Genomic DNA, 25,320 nt, shown 5'->3' on the forward strand with positions numbered 1-25,320 from the left:
CGTCAATCTGATCACACTGATAATTATATCTAGAAATGATGGTTAATTAGCTTGGTTTTTTGTCGGTTGAACCGTGGTAATTGTGTCGGTACAAATAAAGTCAGTACGGTTATTATAGGGTGAATGGGTACTTTGTATTGTCATCCCTCTTTTCGAGCACAGTCGGGGGTCGTTCCCAAAATTCACAAAATTATGCCTGGTCGTGTAAAGGACACCGAAACATTTGTTACAATAGGACAGGTGAGGATTTAGGAATGGACGCCAAGTTGTTGAAATTATTGTTCTCGACGGCGGCTTTCACGAATTTATGTTTACAAAAAAAAGCGGTGAATGGTGCGTAATTGAAAGTGATAAGTTCATTTATGGTTATTTTTATGTACACGCCAACTGCGAAATGGTATAATTAGCACGATTTCAATGGGAGTTTTAATTAAACGGCGGATTAGAAAATTAGTGGTTCTAGGCTTTACTGCGAATTTTTTTTGATTAGTGCCACTGAACAAAGACTTAATTGTCGTTCTGTGAAGTCCGTCTGCGATTATTCGTGTTACAGCAGAACTGGAATAATTGTTTAATAGAGATTTATTGGCGAATTGTTGCACAACCGCTAGCCGCTTAAAGCTCATTTATGTCATCACCGAAAATATTTTGATTTGCAATTAGCCGCGACTACCAGTGTCAACTCTGAGCCAAAATCTTCTCGCCTGAAACCTTCCCGCTAACGACTTCGATTTTAGTAAAAAACTAATTTCTGGGTTTATTACACGTGCGCGTGTAATAAACCCACAATTTTAGCTTGCTATTCTACCCTCAAGGTCGCTTCAGCTTTGACCGAAATCCAGAACAACTATTGTGAGGATATTTAAAAGTCCTGCTTTATTTTAGGAAAGCTAAACACATCACGCCTGATACCTAACACATGTTGATAAAATTATGCATCTTATATAAACTAGAATGATTGACGATAGATCTATCCGAGAATAGATTTTTATATTATACGAAAAATGCGGTGCGATGCATCCACTAAATGTCAGCAAAATGCAGCTTTAAGACCCATAAAGATCCGGCCAGTGGCTCTCGATGACCCTAAAAGCTGCCATCATTAACTCTCGAACTGCACTGGTCGAGATATGTTTATTGGCTTGAATTACGGGGAATTAAGGCGATTATTGCGCTGGACGTCACGTGACGGACAGCGGCCAATAAAGCGGGAGGTTTAGGTGACGTGGTGGGCGAGATTGAGACGTAAAGGTGGTTCGTAGGGCTGTAATTACGGATTTTCAGGTGGTGTTGAAAGAACGGTGTTTTAAAGTCTAGCAGATGTCCAAAAAAGTCATTTTATGTGGACGATTGCCACTTTCAGGTTTCCTCGACGTTTCATGACCTATAGAGTACGAAAAAAGTGATGTCCACTTTCCAACTGTTTGTCTGTCTGTCGTTTGTATCAATTTCACATAATATCCGAAACTATTGGACCGATTGTTGTCAAATTTTGTATGTATATTAGGAACATCAACATCAACATTTTTAAATTTAAATTTTGAATCTCCAAAATCGAATGCTACAAAATCTTGCAAAAACGTTTTAAGGTTAATCACAATCCTTTTTTTTACTTTATAATTTTTCATTTAATCAACGTTTTCAAATTTTCAGCTTGATTGTTCAATTCCTCGGTTTCCAAGTTTTTAAATTTTTCAATTTTGCAATTTTTGGATTTCCAGTTATCCGATTTTCAGATTTCTTCAATTTACAATATTTTGTTTCTTCGATTTTTTATTTTTATTTTTCAATTTATCCATTTTTTCAGTAGAAATGTAAAAATAAAAAATAGCAAACTGAAGCCTGAAGAAACGAAAGATTGAAGCATTGAAAAACTAAAAATCAAGAAACTTAAAAACCGAAAAAATTAATTAATCGAAAAATTGGAAAACCCCAAAAATCCTAAACCGAAAAATTATGGAATCGTCAAAATTAAAAAGTCGAAAAACTGTGAAATATCGAAAAAGTGAAAAATCTAATAAATGAAAAAGTTTTAAAATCTAGTAGTTGAAAAATGGTAAAGTTTTAGAACCGTTATTATTATTATTATTACATATTTAAAATGAAAACTCGAAAAATTGCAATTCAAAAATTGAAGAAACGAAAAACTGAAAAATCGAAAGACTGAAAAATCTGAAATTGAAGAAAAAAATTATAAATCCAAAAATTTTAAAAATCGAAAAATTGACAACCGAAAATTGAAAAATCCAAAAGATGAAAAATTTCACATTGAAAAAAAGAAAAATGATAAAATCAGAACAATGGAATACCGAAAAATTGAAAAAATAAAGAAAATAAAAAACCGAACCGAAAAATTGAAGAAATATAAAACTGAAAAATCGAAAAACTGAGATATCGAAAAATTGAAAAATCGGGAAATCGAGAAATGGGAAAATCAAAATGTGGAACAATCTAAAAAGCGACAAATTGAAAAGTCGAAAAATCAAAAAATCGAAGAATCGATTAACCAAAAAACCAAAAATTTAGAAATGACAAAAACTGAAATATTGAAAAAATCGAAAAACTTAAAAGTAGAACAATTGAAGAATCAAAAAATTGATAAAACTCCCAAAACTCAAGTATCGAAAAATCGATCAATTGATAATTTAAAGAATTGAAGAACGGAAAAATCCCAAAACTGAAACATAGAAAAACTGAGATATCGAAAAATTGAAAAAGACGATATCTGAAAAATCAAAAAGTTGAAGAATTGAAAATGGAAAAATCGAAAAATAGGAAAATCAAAATATCTAAAAATCGCAAAATCCAAGTCATAATGTCGAGAAGTCGAAAAATCCAGAAATCGCAAATTTAGAGACGCCAAAAATTGAAACACTGAAAAATCTAAAAATTGAAGAATCGAAAAAACGGAAAATCGAAATTTTGAAAAATCGAGAAATTGAAGAATCGAAAAATTGAAAATAGGGAAATTGAAAACTTGGTAAATCGAAGAAAAATTGAGAAATAGAAAAATTGAAAAGTCGAAAAATCGGAATAGAAAAATCTGAAATTTAAATCGAAAAATTGAAAAATGAAAAGCCTGAAAAATCGAAAGATTGAAGTACTGAAAAACTAAAAAAGTCGAAAAATCGAGAAATCGGGAAGTCGAGAAATTGAAACATTGAAAAGTCAAGAAATCGGAAAATGGTAAATTAAAAAAAATTGAAATAAATCGAAATGTCCAAAAATGAAAAAGTAGAAATTTTATAATCTGAAAATCGGGGAATCTAAAAATTCAAAACCGAAAAGTTGAAAAATCGGAAAACCGAAAAATCGATAACACGAAACAGAAAAATTGCAAAACTGAAACATCGAGAAGTCGAAAAATTTAAGATTTGAAGAAAGAACAGAAGAATCTCGAAAAATTGAAAAATCACAAAGCTGAAAAATCGAAAAATCAAAAAGCAGGAAAATTGAAAATGGGAAAATCGAGAAATGGGAAAATCAAAATATCTAAATGCAAAATTTAAAAGTCAAATTGTCGAGAAGTCGAAAAATCGATAAATCGCAAATTTTAAGTGCGAAAAATTGAAAAATCATAAAACTGAAAAATAAAAAATCCGTAAATTGAAATTGGGATAAATCGAGAAATTGAAGAATCTAAAAATTGAACAATCCCAAGAATGAAATATCGAAAAATTGAGAAACCAAAAATTGAAAATAAAGAAATTGAAAGCTTGGAAAATCGAGGAATTGAATAATTGAAGAATCGAAAGACTGAAAAGTCCCAAAACTGAAACATCAAAAAATTGAGAAATGGAAAAATTGAAAATTGGAGAAATTGGAATAGAAAAATCTGAAGTTAAAAAAATCGAAAAACTGAAAATACGAAAACCTGAAAAACCAAAAGATTGAAGTATTGAAAAACTAAAAAGTCAAAAAATCGACAAGTCGGCAAGTCGAGAAACCGAAACACTGAAATCGGGAAATGGGAAAATCAAAAAATCGAAACGTCGAAAAATCACAAAAATGGATTAATTGGGAAATTGAAAAATCAAAAATTCGAAAATTTAGAAACGTCGAATAATCGAAAAATCGACAACTCTAAACAGAGAAAAATTGCAAAACTGAAACATCGAAACGTCGAAAAATCTAAGATTTAAAACAATGAAAAATTAAAGTACAGAAAAATTGAAGATTTCGAAAAGTAGAAAAATCTCGAAAAATTGAAAAATCAGAAAGTTTAAGAATCGAAAATGGAAAAATCAAGAAATGAGAAAATCAAAATATCTAAAAACCGCAAAATTTAAAAGTCAAAATGTGGAGAAGTCGAAAAATCGCAAATTTAGAGACACCAAAAAATAAAATACTGAAAAATCGAAAATTGAATCGAAAAAAGGGAAAATCGACAAACTGAAAAATCATAAAAAATCGAAAAATTGATACTGAAAACTTGAAAAATCAAGGAATTGAAAAATCCAAGAAAAATTGAAGTATCGAAACACTGAAAAGTCCCAAAAAGTGGGAGTATAGAAATCTGAATTTTAAAAAATTTGAAAAATCAAAAACCTGAAAAATTGAAAGATGGAATTATTGAAAAACTAAAAAGTCGAAAAATCCAGAAATTGGGAGGTCGAGAAATCGAAACATTGAAAAGTCAAGAAATCAGGAAATGGGAAAATCAAAAAATGGATTAATTGAGAAATTGAGAAATCAAAAAATCGAAAATTTAGAAATGTCGAATAATTGAAAAACCGAAAGATCAACAACTCGAAACAGAGAAAAATTGCAAAACTGGAACATCGAGAAGTCGAAAAATCTAGGATTTAAAACATTGAAAAATTAAAGTACAGAAAAATTGAAGATTTCGAAAAGTAGAAAAATCTCGAAAAATTGAAAAATTAGAAAGTTGAAGAATCGAAAATGGAAAAATCGAGAAATGAGAAAATCAAAATATCTAAAAACCGCAAAATTTAAAAGTCAAAATGTGGAGAAGTCGAAAAATCGCAAATTTAGAGACACCAAAAAATAAAATACTGAAAAATCGAAAAATTGAATCGAAAAAAGGGAAAATCGACAAACTGAAAAATCATAAAAATCGAAAAATTGATACTGAAAACTTGAAAAATCAAGGAATTGAAAAATCCAAGAAAAATTGAAGTATCGAAACACTGAAAAGTCCCAAAAAGTCGGAGTATAGAAATCTGAAATTTAAAAAATCGAAAAATCAAAAACCTGAAAAATTGAAAGATGGAATTATTGAAAAACTAAAAAGACGAATAATCGAGAAATTGGGAGGTCGAGAAATCGAAACATTGAAAAGTCAAGAAATCGGGAAATGGGAAAATCAAAAAAATCTAAATAAGCCAAAATGTCCAAAAACCAAAAGATGGATTAATGAGAAATTGAGAAATCAAAAAATCGAAAAATCTGAAAATCCAAAACCGAAAATTGAAAAATCAGAAAGCAAGACAATTGAAAATGGAAAAATGGAGAAATGGGAAAATCAAAATATCTAAGAACCGCAAAATCTAAAAGTCAAAATGTCGAGAAGTCGAAAAATCAAGAAATCGCAAATTTAGAGACGCCAAAAATTGAAATACTGAAAAATCGAAAAAACGGAAAATCGGAAAATTGAAAAATCGTAAAACTGAAACAACAGAAAATAGAAAAATCGAAAAATAAAAAATCGAGAAATCAAAATTTTGAAAAATCAAGAAATTGAAGAATCGAAAAATCGAACAATCCCAAAAATAAAATATTGAAAAATTGAAAACTCGTATGTCGTATTGAAGTCACAAAAAAAAAAGAAAAAAATTGAATTTTTATTTATCGGTATTTAAAACTATTTTGTTAATATGTTTTGTCTTCGTACGTTTCAGACAACTAAGCTAACGTTAAAGTATTAAAAAAAAACCTTTACTTGCGACGAGTCCCCTCTTCTTCACGACACGGACATCCACCTGCCTACATTTCCACACCGAATTTATTCAAGTGAATTGTTTGCTCTAGCAATTGTGTCATGATTTCTTTTTACAAATAGGACACATCCGTAAAACATCAAAGTTTAATATTTGGTTAAACACTATTTTCAACGGCTACAAAAATGCAAATTTATAATCAGACACTAAGAAAGACAGAAGCCAGTCGGAACCAGTAGTTAAACCTGTTTTTAATTTTGATACAGAGTTCACTATTTTCATTTCGATTGTGTAATTTTTATGAACAATATATCAGAATTACGGCAAATTTCAAAGCCACTTAAATTAACATTTCCCACACCGAGAGTTCAAGCCCCGGAAAAATAAAGCTCCAACGGGTCAACAATCTCAAAGTTCAAAATTAATTCGCCATTAAAAGTCTTAACAAATTCCTGATCCCGGAACGAAAATTTTCGTAAACTAAGACCACTTCTCCCGACACCTAAAACAAAACCCGCCCTAATTGACATAACACCGTCGCACTCTTTCCTCCACTCCGACAACAATTAGGGCCTTAACGCCACTAATGATCTCTTTCGTCTAAACCGCGTCGAATTGAGCTAATCCACAAAAGTACGACACAAAAGCAATCGTTAGAACCAAAGTTGGCGGTAATTGACAGTGATCGTGTTAAGTCGACCGGAAACGAAATAACAAGTGTCGCAATTTGGCTTTTGAGCCCCGGCGCCAAAAAAACAAGCATTTTTCGATCCGAGCTGTGAGAAATGGCCGAAAAAATCACGCCCGACGCTCGGTAAACACCACAGCCACCATTAGTGTCTCAACTAGTTGGTATAAAATTATTGTCGTCGTAATAAAACAAATAAACTTGTTGATCGTTAAAACGGATTATATTTCTTTCATCCGAGCGTTAAATAAAATCTGTCAGGATCGGTCGTTAATTTTGACTGAGATTTGTGTGGCAGAGAGAAAAAAGACGGATTGGTGGTGAGTGTTGTCGATGGGATGATGTAAATTAACACACGAAAAAATCGGGAGTTCAAAAAGGTGACCTCTTGAAGCGACTACAAAAACGCGGGACAAAGCATTGTGTAAATGTTGTAGATTTTATTCTTATTCATTGTTCGACTGTCATCATACTTCACCGACGTGAGCTTCCGCCTCCCCATCAAAAATTTTCTCTGGGAGCCTGTGCTTGGAATCCAGTCCGACACCACTTTTCGACTTTCCCACCGAAAATAAACAAAAATCTTTTCGAAACGACGTTGTGTAATCCTTAAAACCTGGTGCGAGAAAAACCGTAAGGGCTAAGTGGGTAAACACGGAGACGTTCTTAACACCAATTATCATAGTTAAACGCTTGGTTAAGAGGTGAAACGTCAAATATGGACAAATCTATAAAAATACTCCGTTTTTCATCGATTTATAGGTTTGACTTGGAAATTAGGCGGCGAGAACTACTTTAAAGAGCTTGGCTGTGTGCCACTTTTAAAGGACCTTACACTTTTGCTCCGCAAAACCGAAACCAAAAAAAAAAATCGAAATCATAAACCGTGACATTTCTTGCCATTTTCCACGCAGTTTCACCTGCTAATTAAGGATAATTCACATAATTATCATAATTGGCTTTCACAGATTTTATGTTTTGCACTGCAAAGGTCGAAAGGCACAAAAGAAAATAAAGTCGATAGACTTAACGGCCATACGGGTTTTTTAATGGCGACTTGTTTCAGAAGCTGGCTAATTAATTTTTTAATCGTGGTTTGTGCGTAATAAATGAGGTGCTTTAGCGCAAAATGCATATTCTGTGTCCTCGCCGCTGCGGAAGATGCCGAAGACGAGGTGGATGGACATTTGAGTGAAATTTAATTTGAGATTGATAATGATTATAAAATTATCGGAGGAATGCTAAATTGTGACCTGTCTAGTATATATTATTACGTTGTTTGTTCGAGTCAAAGAAGTCATTTAAGTGAAGCTAAAATCATTAAAGTGTCTTTATTGCACTCATTTGTAAAACATTTGTAAATTAACCTCTCTTGGCGTTAAATCGTCTCATTAAATGAAATATATTCATTCCGTTTTAATTTTATTGACATTTTTTTCAGAATTTATGTTTTGCTATTCTTTTCACAGCATTTTCCTGTTTCCTTTATCGAATGCGTATGCAAATTCTTAATTTTTTTAAGTACGTGCTCTGTTTTTAGCAAAAATACTTTACAACTGGTTATATTATATATTATATATTTCTGAAAAATATATTGTAAAAATATATACACGGTTCTATTGAATTAACATCGTTTTTCTTTTTAATCAAAATGTTTTAATTTTTTTCGAAAACCAATTCGTTCGTCCTTTCAATTACTAAACTACTGAAAGAATTTCTATATGAATGCCTTTGTAAAGTGTACTGCTATTATTTTAATGAAATCGAAATATGAACAACGTATTCCATTTACCGGCTATACCCTACAAAAGAAATAAAAAAGTTTTTAAAATTGAAACCCTGTGAGCTTTAAAAAAATTGATTACAAATTTAGTAAAATGCTAAGAGTTTCTAGAATTCTGTAAATTTTTTCAATTTAAAAAAGTTGCAGGTTTTCCAAATATCAGTCTTCGGATATGTCAAAATTCAAGATTTTTCTAAGTTTTCAAGATTTCTAGGTCTTTCTAGATTTTTCACACTTGATTAAAGAAAGCACCCTTTTATTTAGACTTTTAAAATTTTTGTTTTGTTAAGAGTCTTTGGAATCCTTAAAAACTTTGGCACTTTAAGAGTTCATGCGATTTTTACAAGTTCTAGAATCTTTGAATTGTTTGGAACAGAATTTTAAAAATCTTTTTAACGTTTGAGTTCTTAGGATACTTAGAATCTTTACAGTTTTTAGACCTTTTACACACTCCAGAAACCTCAGAGCTCTCAGAGTCTTTGGAGTCTTTCCAATCTTTGGAAATTTTGGACACTCTGGACACTAGATATTTTATAAAATGTAGAATTTTTAGAATTTCTAGGATCTTTGGTACCTCCAAGATCTTTACAATTTTTAAGATTTTGTTAAGACTTTCTTCTATTTAGAACCTTACAAATTTAGTTTCTTTAGGATGTTTAAATTGTTCAGAATGTCTCCAGAATCTTTAGAAGCTTCTAAATATCTTGAATCTTTCAAACCTTTGGAATTAGAATATTTAGAATCTCTAAAATCTTAAACTTTAGGAAATTTATATTATAAGTGTAATTTTTTAAATCTATAGTGTATTATCTTTATAGAACAATAAATGATTTATTAATAATAATAATCCGATTTCTTGATTTTTCCATTTTTTAAATATTTAATTTTCCAACTTTTCGGTTTAGGTTTTCTTGATATTGCGATATTTGGACTTCTTGATTTTTCAATGTGTCAATTTCTTTATTTTTTAAATATTTCTACTTTTACGTTTTTCCACTCTTCGTTTTTTGATATATAGACTTGAATTTTCCAATTTTCGATTTTTCAAGGTCTCGATTTTTGGATTTTCCGACTTTTCTGTTATTCAGTGTTTCGATTTTTTGATTTTTGATCTTTAGGTTTTTCAATGTTTTATATTTTGAAACCTTGATTTTCGAGTTTTCGATTTTTGGATTTTTGATTTTTTGATGTTTGATTTTTCCAATTTTCGGTTTATCGACTGTCGATTCTTCGATTTGTCGAGTTTTCGATTTTTGGATATCTCGATCTTCGAGTTCACAATTTTTAGTTTTTTTTTTATCTTGGATTTTGGAAATCTCTATTTTCAAATTTTCGACTATAACTTTTTGAAATCTCGAGTTTCGAGTTTTTCATTTTTTGATTTTTCAATTTTTCGATTTTTCAGTTTTCTGTTTTCATCATTTTTCGATATTTCGACTTAGAAATTTAGTTTATTTAGAATGTTTAGTATATGTACAATTTGCGATTTCTGGTGAATGGAATCTGTAAGTTCTTTAAAATGTCTCCAGTTTTTAGAATCTTTGAAAGCTTTTAAACCCTTTGAATCTTTCAAACCTTTGGAAACTTTGGAATAGTTAGAATCTCTACAATCTTAATCTTTAGAAAATTTGATATATTATATTTTTCAAATCTATAGTGTATTGTATTATCTTTATAGAACAATAAATGATTTATTATTATCATTATTATCTTTCGGTTTCTTGATTTTTCGATTCTTCGATTTTTCAATTCCTTTATTTTTTCATTTTACAATTTTCCGACTTTTCAATTTCTTTATTTTTTAAAAATTTCTACTTTTCGATTTTTTAATGTTTTGATGTTCAATTTTTCGATCTTTCAATGTTTCGAGTTTTCCACTCTTCGAATTTTTGATATATATATATATGTGATATATATGTTTTGAATTTCTGGATTTCACGATTTTTTTTTGAAATGTCCAATTTTCGGTTTTCCAAGAGCTCGATTTTTCAATTTTCCGAATTTTCTATTATTCAGTTTCGATTCCTCGAATTTTCTATTTTTTGAAATCTCGATTTTCGAGTTTTCGATTTTTGGACTTTTGATCGATGTTTGATTTTTCCAATTTTGGAATTTTCGCTTTATCGACTGTCAATTTTTCGATTTGTCGAATTTTCGATTTTTGGACACCTCGATTTTCGTATTCACAATTTTTCGGTTTTTCGAATCTTCGATTTTGGAAATCTCGATTTTCGAGTTTCTGATTTTTCAGTTTTTCGATTTTTCAGTTTTCCGATTTCTTAATTTTTCGATATTTCGATTTAGAAATTTAGTTTATTTAGAATATTTAGAATCTTTAGTATATGTTGCACAATTTGCAATTTTTGGTGTATAGAATTTTTAAGATCTTTAAAATGTCTCCAGTTTTTAGTATTTTTGAAAGATTTTAAACTTCTTGAATCTTTCAAATTTTTGGAAACTTTGGAATATTTTAATCTACAATCTTAATTTTTAGAAAATTTGGGATTTTATATTTTTTAAATCTGTAGTGTATTGTATTATCTTTATAGAACAATAAATGATTTATTATTATCATTATTATTTTTCGGTTTCTTGATTTTTCGATTCTTTGATTTTCCAGTTCCTTGATTTTTTAAAAATTTCTACTTTTCGTTTTTGTGTTCAATTTTTTGATCTTTCAATGTTTAGATTTTTCCACTCTTCGATTTTTTGACAAATATGTTTTGAATTTCTGGATTTAACGATTTTTTTTTTAATTTCCAATTTTCGATTTTTCAAGATCTCGATTTTTAGATTTTCCGAATTGTCTGTTATTCAATGTTTCGATTCCACGCATTTTCTATTTTTTTTTTAATTTTGGAATTTTCGGTTTATCGACTGTCAATTTTTCGATTTGTCGAGTTTTCGATTTTTGGATATCTCGATTTTCCAGTTCACATTTTTTCGGTTTTCGAATCTTCGATTTTTCGAAATCTCGATTCTCGAATTTTCGATTTTTAGACTACGATTTTCTTGAATTTAGAACCTTAGAAATTTAAATTATTTAGAATTTTTAGTACATGTACAGTTTGAAATTTCTGGTGTTTGAATCTTTAAGTTCTTTAGAATGTCTCCAGTCTTTAGAACCTTTGAAAGCTTTTAAAGCTCTTAAATCTTTCAAACCTTTGGAAACTTTGGAATATTTAAAATCTCTACAATCTTAATCTTCAGAAAATTTGGGAATTTATAATTTTTTACTTTTTTTTTAATTATCGGAATTTACATAATTTGCAAAATTTTAAAAATTTCTAGAATTTTTAGATTTTCAAGATTAGCCCAATTTTTCAGATTTTCCAAATACGCAAAATCCCCAGAATTTCCAGATTTTCCAAGATTTCTAAAATTATCAGGTTTCAGTTCTGCCGGAATTCTGAAATTCAACCTTCTCCGCAATTTTCATTGTTTCAATTTGTCAATATTCCTACTTTTCGATTTTTCAATGTTTCGGTGTTCAATTTTTCGATCTTTCAATGTTTCGGTTTTTTCACTATTCGATTTTTCGAAATTTCCAATTTTGGATTTTTCAAGATCTTGATTTTTCGATTTTCGATGTTCTATTTTCGAATTTTTGGATATCTCGATCTTCAGCTTCACAATAGTTCGGTTTTTCGAAATCTCGTTTTCAAATTTTCGATTTTTTGGTTTTCGGTTTTCAAATTTTGATTTTTCGACTTTTAGCTTTTTGAAATCTCGGTTTTTTAGTTTTCGCATTTTCGAGTTTTCAATTTTTAGATTTTTCAGTTTCCCAATTTCTTCATTTTTCGATATTTCGATTTTACTTTTAACTTTTTACTTTTTATTTAATTTTTCGGAATTTTCATAATTTGCGAAATTTTCAAAAAATCTAGAATTTTCAGATTTTCTAGATTATCCCGATCTGTCAGATTTTCCAAAATACGCAAAATCCCCAGAAGTTCCAAATTTTCCAAAATTTTCAGGTTCCAGTTATGTCAAAATTCTGAAATTCAACCTTGTCCGAAATTTTCAAGATTTATAGATTTACCACATTTTCCCCACTTTCTAAATTTTTTCAGATTTTCCGAAATTTATAGACCTCAAGAGTCTCTAAATCTTTCGAATTTTTGAATTTCTACATTCTCTAGGATTTAGGAAGATAATAATTAGAGTGTAGAATTTACAAAAATTAAAGAAAACATTCTTCAGATCTTTATGATTTTTAGACTTTTAGGAGTTTTGTTTTCTTTAGTCTTTGGAATCTTTAAAATCTTTGGCATTCTAAGAGTTTACGTGATTTTTACAAGTTTTAGAATCTCTGGTTTTTTTAATTTCTCTAGAGCCTTTTGAATCTCTGGATTTTTGAATTTCTCTAGAGCCTTTAGAACCTTTGAAACATCTGAAACAGAATTTTAAAAATCTTTTTGACTTTTGAGTCCTAGAGTTTTCAGAATCCTTAAAGTTTTTAGAGAGCCCTTAAAATCTTTAGCACCTTTGGGTATTTAGAGTATTAGTCTTTAGACTCTTTAGAATCCAGAGTCTTTAGTATTTTCAATCTTTTTTTACAGATTTTGTTGGATCTTTCTCTCTTTAGAACCTTAGAAATTCAGTTTATTTAGAATATTTATGATCTTTAGAACGTCTCGAGTTTTTAGAATTTTTGAAATCTTTTAAACCCTTTAAACCTTTGGAATCTTTGGAAACTTTGGAATCTTTAGAATCTCTACAATCTTAAGATTATACATATAGAATTTTCATAATTTGCAAAATTTTCAAAAATTCTAGAAGTTTCGTATTTTCCGGATTAGCCCAATTTTACAAAATACAAAAAATGGCCAGTTTCCAGCTTTTCCAAAATTTCTAAAATTATCACGTTTCGGCTATGCCAGAATTCCGAAATTTTCAAGATCAATCATAATTTTCCCCCTTCCTAAATTTTTCCAGACTCTAAATCTTTGGCATTTTTGGAATCTGGAATCTTTACAATGTCCAAGATTTATAAGATAATAATTAGGGTATTCAAGACTCTACTACTTTCAGAATTTTTAAAATTTAATTTTCTTAGAGTTTTAATCTTTCGACTCTTTATATTTTCAAACTTTGGAAATTTTAGAATTACTAGGAGTTTTATAAAATTTCGAATTTCTACAATTTCTAGGGTCATTAGAAGACTTTGTTAGATCTTTCTTATATTTCGAACATTAGAACTTCAGTTCATTTAGAATTTTTAGTGTTTTTACAATTCGAAATTTCTAGTGTATGCAATCTTCAAGCTCTTTAGAAAGTCTCTTTAGAACGTTTGGAAGCTTTTAAACCTTTTGAATCTTTCAAACCATTGGAAACTTTGAAATCATGAGAATCTCTGAATCTTAAGAATCACTGGCATTTCTATAATCTTGAGAACTTTCAGATTTTCAGCATTTGTCTAGACTCTAGATACTTCAGTATCTCTAGGATAATATCTGGAATCTTTCCACAAATTCGGTCAAAATTTTAGAATTTCTCTAATTTCTACAATTAATATTGTGCATATTTTAGATTTATTCGGTAAAAACAGCCGAAAACGAGAAATCTGTTTTCTTATTCTAGGGGTCTTGAAACGTCGGGAAAACATAAAAGTAGCCAGTCGCCCGATGGACTCGATTACAATACTTCCTTACTTACTCTCGGGAAGTAAAAATCAAAATATTGTTATTTTTTCTAAAATCACTTCGTTTTTCTCTTCAGTTATTAAAAACTGAACTAATGTCTTTGCGAATATTTTTGGATAATATAATGGTTATTATTATGATGATAAAAATAAAAAAAAACTTCTAAACGTTTTTATCACATAGATTCGGAATATGAAAAATATAGAGGTCGTTTCACAATTATTATGTTACTGAATGAATTTCCTCATAAATATATAAATAGTTTCTAAAGAAAAATTCAATATTTGAAAATAAAAAAAAAATGTCGAAACATTTTTACACAAATAATTGAAATATGAAAAATATATAGGTGGTTCCACTTAACAACCAAAATAAAGTCACAGGTACAGTAATATTTGCCCGAAAAATGACACAGACCTCGCCCGTGTTACACGAACCACACCTCTATCTCCACTCAACATACAGCACCCTTCTACTGACCGTTCGTCGCAGCTGCAGTGCATGATCGTGTTGATCCTCCAGTTGAACAGGCCCCACTTGGTCTCGAAGGCCCCTATCCAGAACCTGCAGGACAAATCGTGCCTCCTGCAGCACTTGTCGGTCCTGGAGAAGCCGCCCAACCGGGTGTACTTATCGGCGGAGTACCCCTTCCCGCACCACTTGGTCCCCGGGACTCTCAACAAGTCCGAAACGTCGCGTTTCTGCCTAAGAACCGGAATCGTCGGGTCAAAATATCAAGAGCAAAGATCGTATTGTGTCCATGCGGGTTTCGTGTGCGGCGGGACTTTTTTGAAGCGAAACGAATCGATCTGCGCTAGAGATTAATCCAGGAATTCCAGACGCAAAAATACTTGAAGGCGATATTTTTCAAGAAATGACAGCTGTTGTTTTTAAATGAACGCGATGAATGTAATAGGGCGGTGGAGTGGAAGACCGATTTCGCTGAGTGGAGAGGGACAGGTGGAAAAATGGAGGAAAATTCGCGGAATGCGGTAAGACGGATGCGGGGAAATGGGTGATTGACGTGGTCGTGGAAAGGAGGTTGCAGTTATTGGGTGGAAAAAATTGAATGTTAGTTCGAGACGTGACAAGGGGTTTAATGAAGATGTTAGTAGTCGCGGTGACTGAAAAATAAAAAAAAGTGTACTGAGTGTGTCAAGTGTATATAGATATTTTCTATTGTATATTTATCAATATCATTTATTAAAAAAACTAGGAGATGCACTGACAAGATTACTCGATTCCAACATTTTTCAAAATATCCAGTTTTCGATTTTTCAATACTTCCAATTTCAATTTTTCGATTTTCGATTAGTTCTTCGATTTTCAATTTTTCGATTTTGGATTTTCGGTTCTTCGATTTTGAATTTTCCGCTTTTCGAATTTTCGATTTTTGTTTTTTTGAAATCTTGGTTTTCAAGTTTTCGATTCTTTCGATTTTTGAATTTTCGGTTTTTCGAAATTCGATTTTTCAATATTCGATTTTACGATTATCGATTTTTCCAAGTGTCGATTTCCCAGTTTTCTAATTTTGAGTTTTTGATTCATAATTTTTTCCATTTTAACAACTTTTTAATTTTACCATTTCTTGATTTTTCGTAATTTCGACCCTGCAATTTTTCAATGTTTCGGTTTTTCAATTTTTCTATGTTCAAACTTTTTGATTTTTCGAACTTACGATTTTTCAAGTATTCGACTTGTTTTTCAATATTTCTATTCTTCAATTCTTCAAGCTTTCAACCTTTTGATTTTTCGCTTTATCGGTCTTTCGATTTCTTGATTTTTCGATTTTTGGATTTCTCGATTCCTCAATATTTCAATTTAAATTTTTCGATTCCCGGTTAGTGTTTCGATTTTCAGTTTTTCGATATTCGATTTTAGATTTTCGGTTCTTCGATTTTGAATTTTCTGTTTTTCGAATTTTAGATTTTCGAGTTTTTGATTTTTTGGTTTTTCAATTTTCAATTTTTCTATTTTCGTTTGTACGATTACCAATTTTTCGAATTTTCAATTTTTTGGTTTTTTGATTATCGATTTTTTTTCTATTTTTCGGTTTTTTGATTTCTTGATTTTTTATTTTTCGATTTTTCGAATTTTTAATTTTACGATTTCTTCATTTTTCGGAATTTCGACCTTGCAATTTTTCAATGTTTCGAATTTTCACTTTCTAGATTTTTGGTAAATTTCAATTCCAATGTTTCGATTTTAAATTTTTTGATTTTTCGATTTATAGACATTTCGATTTCTTGATTTTTCGACTTTTCGATTCCACGAATCCAGGATTTTTAGAAATATCCATTTTCCGATTTTTCAATATTTCAATTGCAATTTTTCAATTTTCAGCTTTTTGAAATCTCGATTTTCGGGTTTTCGAGTCTTTCGATTTTTGATTTTTCGAATTTTCGATTTTTTTCAATCATCAAAAATGCAGTTTTCCGATTTTCATTTTTGTCCATTTTTCGATTTTTCGAGATTTCTGTTTTACAATTTCTTAATTTTTCGATTTCTCTGTTTTTTAATGTTTCTGTTTTTCAACTCTTCGATTTTTCGGTTTCTTGATTTTTGAATTCCTCGATTTTTCGTAATTTCTGCTTTTCAACTCTTCAATTTCCCGATTTCACGATTTTTTGAAATTCCCAAAGCTCGATTTTTCGATATTTCGATTTAACTCTTTGATTTTTTGAATCTTCAACTCTTCAATTTTTGGATTTACCGACTTTTCGATTTATTGATTTTTCGATATTACGATTTCTCGATACCACAATTTCTTGAAATATCCAATTTTCGATTTTCCAAAATTTCAATTTCAATTTTTCAATTTTGATTTTTTGAAAATTGGATTTTTGGTTTTTCGAGTATTTCGATTTTCTTTTTCCACTTTTCCAATTTACAGTTTTTCGATTCTTGAAATTTCGATTTTAGAGTTTTTGATTTTGTGAATTTTAAAATTTTGATCTTTCGATTTTTTATATTAAGATTTTTCAATTTTAGGTTTTTGGAAAACTCAATTTTCGAGTTTTCGATCTTTTGATTTTTCCATTTTTCGATTATTCGACTATTTGTAATTTTTTGATTTTTGGAGATTTCAATTTTTCGATGTTTCGACGTTTTAGTTTTTGATTTTTCTATTTTGGATTTTCGGTTTTTCGATTTTGAATTTTCTGTTTTTCGAATTTTCGATTTTCGAGTTTTTGACTTTCATGTTTCTATTTTTTATAACACAAATTTTCGATTTTTGGTTTTTTGAAATCTCGGTTTTCGAGTTTTCGATTCTTTCGATTTTTGATTTTTCGGTTTTTCGATTTTTCTATTTTCGATTTTTCAATATTCGATTTCACGATTACCGATTTTCCGAATTTTCGAAATGTCGATTTTCCAGTTTTCTAATGTTGATTTTCTGATTTTCGATTATTTTACGATTTCTTGAATTTTCCAACGTACGACCTTGCAATGTTTCGATTTTTCACTTTCTAGATTTTTAGGTAATTCAACTTTGAAAATTTTTCTCCGTTTTTCAGTAAGTATTTCAATTTTTCACTCCTCGATTTTTCGACTTTTTAATTTTACGATTTATTGCTTTTTCGACTTTTCGATTTCCCAATTCCACGATTTTTTGAAATATTCATTTTTCGATTTTCCAATATTTCAATTACAATTTTTCAAATTTCGACTTTCTGAAATCTCGATTTTCGGGTTTTCGAGTATTTGGATTTTTGATTTTTCGAATTTTCGATATTTTTCAATTCCCAAAAATGCAATTTTACGATGTTCGATTTTGGATTTTCGGTTTTTCGAGTTTTCGATTTTTCAATTTTTCGATCTTTCAGTTTTTCGATTTTTCGATTTTTCAATTTTTCGATTTCCTGATTTGTCCATTTTTCGATTTTTCGACATTTCTGTTTTACAATTTCTTCGTTTCTGAAATTTCAACTTTTCGAGTTTTCACTGTTTTAATTTTTCAGTTTCTTGATTTTTGGATATTCGACTTTTAGATTTTTCACTGTTTCGATTATTCAATTATTCGATCTTTCGACGTTTCAATTTTTCGAATTTTCTATTCTTGAAATATCGATTTTCGAGACTTTGATTGTGATTTTTCGAATTTTGATGTTCCGATTTTTTATTTTAAGATTTTTCGATCATTTGATTTTTCCATTTGTCGATTATTCGATTTTTCTGTTTTATGATTTCTTGGTTTTTCGATATTTCAACATTCAGAATTTTCATTGTTTCGATTGTTCAATTTTTCGATGTGTCGACGTTTTAGTTTTTGATTTTTCGATTTTTCTGTTTTTCAACTTTTTTTTTCAAATTTTCAACTCTGACTTTCAATTTCTTGAGTTTTTGATTCCTCGACTTCACGATTTTTCGATATCACGACTTTCCAATTTTTCGAATTTTAATTTCTTCCATTTTTTTATTTTTCGATTTTTCAAATTTTCGAGTTTTCGTTTTTTCGGTTTTTGGAATTTTCAATATTTCGATTTTCCAATTTTTCGAAATTTCGACTTTTCAATTTTTCAATGTTTCCATTGTTCAATTTTTCGATTTTTAATTCCTAAATGTTTCAATTTATCCTCTTTTCAATTTCTTGATTTTTCGATATTTAAAAATTTCAATTTTGCTACTGTTCGATTTACGAAATTTCCAATTTTAGATTTTTCGATCTTTCGAATTTTCATTTTTTATTTTTTGAAATCTCGATTTGTGGGTTTGATTTTTCGAATTTGCGAGAAGTTGCGAATTTCAATCTTTCGATTTTCGACTTCTCAGTTTTTCTATTTTCCGATTATTCGATTTTTCGAAATCTTGTCTTTTCGGTTTTTCGATTTTTCCGTTTGTTGATTATCCATTTTTCGAGATCTAGATTTTGGATTTTTCAATTTTCGATATTTATAGAAATAAAAAATTAGAAAGCTTCTACAAGAAGTGTCACAAAATGAAAACAAAAAAGTAGAATTTGTGTTTAAGGAAAGACCAGTTTGAAAGATGACTACATGAAAAATGTAGTTTTGAAAAATTAAAAAAAAAATAGGCAAATTTCTCCTAAAAAAAAAAGTAAAAAAAACAGCAAATCATCTTTATTAAAAAAAATGACATAAACACTGAACAGGAAGCTAAAATATAGAAAAATAACTAAAAAAAACTTATAGAAAATTAGAAACTAAAAAAAATCAGACTTTTTGATAGCTCAGAAAAGATGTTTCATTGAGAAAATATTTTCTAAAATAGTATTTTTGTTAGTAATGTATAAGATTAAAAAAAGAATGGTAAGAATGTTTAACCTCTTTGTTTTTAATTTCTTCTGCTTAAATAAATCAATAACTTACGAGAAATTCACGGCAAAAATTTCAATAATAATAAAACACAGCCAACTTCAAACCTGTAATTTTTTGAACCCCCATTATGATGTATTTTTACATAGAAAAAAAATTGTTGGGTATTATAGTAGTGAGAAACAAATAGCAATAAATTGTTATTTCAATTTCTTTAAAAATTTAAGTGGCCAAACTACGAAAAATTGTAATTTATGCCAAAATTCAATCCTAATTTCGAATTTCGTAATTTCGAATGTGTGTGTGCCTACCTTTCGTCGCAATGACAGTGTGAAAGAGTGAATGGTGATAGGTTAGTGTAGTGAAACTTGGTACTGAATCCTGGAATGATCATTTTGCAATGATCGTGTCTTCGACAGCACTTATCAGTGTTCGCCAGCACCCCCAACTGGGTATAGTGCTTCGCATTGTTGGAATCCCCACACCACAGTGTACCCGGAGCGACAAAAATCGCCCGTTTCGACCTATCCACAAACACAAGAAAATCAAATCAAAACGGAACAAACCAAAACGAAAAACACAAAACCGCCACCTGACACAATACGACCGGCAACGAAGACCACATTTCGCCAATCTCATTTTACCTATCAGTCTGATGAGTCTTCATCTCTAATACTTCTTGTTTCATCTGGTGGTGGAGCCTCTTGCACTGGTTCACCAGCTGGGTGAAGTTAAACCACGAGGAAAACTCTTCGGGGAGCTTTTTACTATCTAAGGATTCGACGGTGACGTTTGAGGTAGCTATGAGATTGCCTAAGTCGCTTTTGAAGGAGTGTAGGAACTTTCTTACTTGGTCTCTTTGATGGATTATTTCGCAGTCTTTTAAATCTTCTCCATCGTTATAGATTAGCTGGATTAAGCGGCTGGCGTCTGCTAGCTGGCGGAACTTGATGTCGCTCGAAGACCTGCAAGAGAAAAAATCGGTCAGCCACCACAGTACTCAATTAAAATTTCGATGGTTCTCCACGTCGACGGCTTTAGTGCCCTCATTGCGTTGGAATCCACGTCCGCCCAAATTATCATAAAACACCTCTTTAAATGTTAACCTCTCGACGAACAATACGAACCAGTTTGTATTTCACCCATCTCATTCAATATTTCACTGATTAGATCAGGCTTTTCAAAAAATGGTTGTTAATTGTTTCGAAACGGTTGTACCGTTTGCCGTTACACGGTCCAACAAGGCCGTAGATCTTAGTCAAACAATCCAGGAAGAAATTAGACCTGCACCCTTCAGATGGTCGAGCGGGGACGATCAATCAATGGATTGTGATAGCCGCTGATAACGCCACACACTCGGATTATTTCATTAAACATTCAGACGGAGATGCAAAGATAACCGAGCTCGTTTGGACCAGAACTATCAATTAATTTTTCTTTTAGTGATAGGGCAGAGATGGGTGCGAGAGTGTGTAGCCAGAACGGTATTTTTGTGAACGCTATTCTATTATTAATTAATTATTTATTTGATGAATTAATTAATATTTGGCGATAATTTAATGGTGATCACCCATTACAAACGACTGTGCCTTAATTTATTGAGCTAATTTTCGCAAGTATTAGAAAGATCGTTGTAAAATTTTGATTTGTTTCAAGATGAGTTTTAAAGAATTTTGGAAACCGCTGGTTCTGAGAGTTGTGGTATTTTATTTCTGAAAGAATGTCCTTTTCTATTCGGACACTTAACGTTTAATTGCTGAAAAAATATGAAAGAAATTCTCAAGACCCATAATATTTTGTTATTTTTTTAAGAGTTTGGATGAATGTCAGGGTCCTCAAGTATTTTGTTTTCTGTAAATTTAAATTTTATAAAATAACGTAGTCCCCCATTTGTAGTTTATGAATCCGAGTTGAATTTTTATCCTAAATATTGAAATTTTTGAAAAAAAAAAATCAAAATTGTGGATATAGCAATTTTTCGACTTCTCAATTTTTCGGCTTTTCGATTTTTCGATTTTTCAATTTTTCGATTTTAAAATTTTCGATTTTAAAATTTTTCAATTTTTGACGTTTCTTAATTTTCAATTTTTCGATTTCTCAATTTCTCGATTTCTCGTCTTTCAATGTACCGATTTTTCAAGTTTTTAGCTTAGGCATTTTTGTTGAATTCCTAGCCTAGTCATCGAGATTTTTGAAAAAAAAATCAAAATTGCGATTATAACAATTTCTCAATTTTTCGAATTTTAGATTTTTTGGTTTTTCGATTTTTCAAATTTTCTGATTTTTCAGTTTCTCGACTGTTTGATTGCTCGATTTCTCGAGTTTTCAATGTTTCGATTTTTCAGTTTTTCAATTCAATATTTCGATTTTTCGATTTTTCAGGTTTTCAATTTGTCGATTTTCCTACTTTTGGATTTCTCAATTTTTCAATTTTTCGATTTCTCAATTTCTCGAATAATCGACAGTTTGATTTTCCTATTTCTCGATTTTTCGTCTTTTCAATGTTCCAATTTTTCAATTTTTCAGTTCTTCAATTCTTCCATTTTTCGATTTTTCAGGTTTTTACCTTACGCATCCAGGTTTTTGTTGAATTTTTACCCTAGATGTCGAGATTAAAAAAAAAAACAAAATTGCGGATACAATTTTTCGGTTTTTTCAATTTTTTGCTTTTCGGTTTCTCAATTTTTCGATAATTATTCAGTTTATTAATTCTTCAATTTTTCGATTTTTCAGGCTTTTACCTTAGGGATCCAGATTTTTCTTGAATTTTTAATCCTAGATTTCGAGATTTTTTAAATAAAAAATCAAAATTGATATTTTTCGGTTTCTCAATTTTTCGAATTTTCGATTTTTTTGGCTTTTCGATTCTCAAATTTTCAACTTTCGATTTCTCAATTTTTCGATATTTTAGTTTTTTATTTTCCAATTCTTATATTTTTGAAATTTTCGACTTTTCAGTTATATTTTAAAATTTTTAAATGTTTCAATTTTGGACGTTTTTAAATTTCCAGTTTTTCGATTTCCCAATTTCTTAATTAATCGATTATTTGAATTTTCCATTTCTCGATTTCTCGTCTTTTCGTTGTGCCGATTTTCCGATTTTTCATTTTTCAATTTTTCGTTTTGATTTCTAAGTTTCTCGACTGTTTGATTGCTCGATTTCTCGAGTTTTCAGGTTTTCGATTTGTCGATTTTCCAACTTTTGGATTTCTTAATTTTTCAAATTTTCGATTTGTCAGGTATTGAATTTTATAAATTTTCAATTTTTTGACTTCCATTTTCGGGTTCGATTTTTCGACTTTTCGATTTCTCGATTTCTCAGTTTTTGACTTTTCTAAATTTTTAATTTTTCGTTTTTCACTTTCTCGAATAAACGATATTTTGATTTTCACATTTCTCGATTTTTCGTCTTTTCAACGTTCCAATTTTTCAATTTTGCAGTTCTTCAATTTTTTAATTCTTCGATTTTTCGCGATTTTTCAGGTTTTTACCTTAGACATCCAGATTTTTGTTGAATTTTTACCCTAGATGTTGAGATTTTCGAAAAAAAAATCAAAATTGCGAATATAACAATTTTTCGTTTTTTTCAATTTTTTGGCTTTTCGATTTCTCAATTTTTCGATAATTCAGTTTTTTTATTCTTCAATTTTTCGAATTTTAGATTTTTTCGGCTTTTCGATTCTCAAATTTTTATAAATATTTTTGAAATTTTCGACTTTTCAATTTTTAGATTTAAAAATTTTTAAATTTTCAATTTTTGATGTTTTTTACTTTCCAGTTTTTCGATTTTCCAAATTCTTAATTAATCGATTATTTCAATTTTCCATTTCGCGATTTCTCGTCTTTTCGTTGTGCCGATTTTCCGATTTTTCATTTTTCAATTTTTCGAATCTCCGATTTTTCAGGTTTTTGATTTTTTTAAAGTTTCTATTTTTCAACCTTTCGATTTCTCAATTTTTCGATTTCTGACATTTCTAAATTTTCAATTTTTCGATTTCTCAATTTCTCAATTAATCGATTGTTTGATTTACGCATTTCTCGATTTCTCGTCTTTCAATGTTCCGATTTTTCAGGTTTTTACCTTAGGCATGCAAATTTTTGTTAAATTGTTAACCTAGACATCGAGATTTTCGAAAAAAAAAAAATCAAAATTGTGGGTATAACAACTTTTCGAAATTTCGATTGTTTGGCTGTTCGTTTTTTCAGTTTTTCAACTGTCGATTTCTCAAATATTCGATAATTCAGTTTTTCATACATATTTGCGGCTCTTCAGTTTTTGGATTTTCAAATTTTTGACGTTTCTCGATTAATCGATTGTTTGATTTTCCCATTTCTCGATTTCATGTCTTGTCGGTGTTCCGAGTTCTAAAATTTTCAATTCGTCAATTTTTCGATTTATCAGGTATTGAATTTTTTAAATAATCGATTTTTTGACTTCTGTTTTTCGACTTTTCGATTTCTCGATTTTTCAATTTTTCTATTTTTGACTTTTCTAAATCTTTAATTTTTCGATTTCTCAATTTCTCGAATAATCGATTGTTTGATTTTCCCATTTCTCGATTTTTTGTGTTTTCAATGTTCCAATTTTTCAATTTTTCAATTCTTCGATTTTCCGATTTTTCAGGTTTTTACCGTAGGCATCCAGATTTTTGTCGAATTTTTATCTTGGATTTCGAAATTTTTGAAAAAAAAATCAAAATTGTGAATATACAATTTTTTGATTTCTCAATTTTTCGATATTTTAGTTTTTTATTTTTCAAATTTTATTCGACTTTTCAGTTTTTAGATTTTAAAATTTTTCAATTTTTGACATTTCTAAATTTCCAGTTTTTCGATTTCCCAATTTCTTGATTAATCGATTGTTTGATTTTTCCATTTCTCGATTTCTCGTCTTTTCGTTGTGCCAATTTTTCGATTTTTCAGTTTTTCAATTCAATATCTCGATTTTTCGATTTTTCAGGTTTTCGATTTGTCGATTTTATATATTTTCCAACTTTTGGATTTCTCAATTTTTCGATGTTTCAGTTTTCAGATTTTTTTTCGATTCTTTAATTTTTTCATTTTTCAATATTGATACATATAGTGAACCAAGAGTTATAAGGTTATATGGCCATCATAAAATCATCCCATTGTGTCGAAGTTAAGTTGTTTACAATAGAAAAGGTTTTAGGGTCGTAAATAACGTGTCCACTGCAGCTCGACCGGCTCGTGTGGTTTCGTTCAGAGGCGGCTTTCACTAAATATGAAAATCCACCACTCCACTATTTCTTTACTACCTGCAGCCGCTGAGGGTTCCGAAATAATCACTCGCTTTGAAAGCCGGCCCTGTTAAATATGAGCAAGAAATGTTTAGAAGATGATTTATTGCCAACCGGTAAGCTTAGTGCGAACCACACAAAGCGGGTATTTATTTGCGGTCAACTACTTTTATGATGGCCATATAACCTTATAGGTCTTGGTTCACTATATTTCAATTTTGGCATTTTTTAATATTTCCATTCTTCTTTTTTCGATTTCTCGATTACATATTTTTTAGATTTTCAATTTTTCGATAGGCATCGTAATTTTTCAATTTTTAAAATTTCAGATTTTTCGATTTCTCGATTCTACAATTTTTTGAATTTTCCGATGTTTCAACTTTTCGATTTTTAATATTTTTGATTTTTCGAGTTTTCAATTTTTCGATTTCGGATTTATCAATTTTTTTGAATTTTTAACTACTCGATTTTTCGATTTTGACTTATCTTGATTTCTCAATTAGATTAGATGTTTGAAATTTTCGATTTTTTTGATGTTTCAATTTCTCGATTTTTCTGTTTTTCCATTCTTCAATTTTTCCAATTTTAAAATTTTTGGTTCTTTTATTTTCCAATTTTTTAAATTTTACAGTTTAAGATTTTTCGATCTCACGATTTTTAACATCTCGGTTTTTCGGTTTTCAGATTTCTCGGATTCTAAATTTTTCAACATTTCAATTTTGGTAATTTTTCAATTTCTGACTTTTTCAGTTTTCTCACATTTTAATTTT

The 25,320-nt window shown here is 29.7% G+C and overlaps 1 protein-coding gene across 2 annotated transcripts in view; it reads right to left on the bottom strand.

The window, feature by feature from the left end:
* LOC135132574 (uncharacterized) overlaps positions 1-25,320 on the bottom strand; it is a 61,321-nt gene that overhangs the window by 12,325 nt on the left and 23,676 nt on the right. The window contains exons 2-3 of one of the 2 annotated variants that reach the window (XM_064060698.1): positions 19,937-20,257; positions 14,497-14,721 (exon numbers count right to left, since the gene is read on the bottom strand). In XM_064060698.1, coding sequence (XP_063916768.1) covers positions 14,497-14,721; positions 19,937-20,257 — 546 coding nt within the window. Of the gene's footprint in view, positions 1-14,496; positions 14,722-19,603; positions 19,817-19,936; positions 20,258-25,320 lie in introns of both variants that reach the window. The other variant, XM_064060699.1, reaches the window with a different exon arrangement.

This window comes from Zophobas morio, unplaced genomic scaffold (genome assembly GCF_036711695.1).
Source record: "Zophobas morio isolate AGI-343-1 ecotype UQ-CSIRO unplaced genomic scaffold, CSIRO_AGI_Zmor_V1 ptg000021l, whole genome shotgun sequence".
Lineage (NCBI taxonomy): Eukaryota > Metazoa > Arthropoda > Insecta > Coleoptera > Tenebrionidae > Zophobas > Zophobas morio.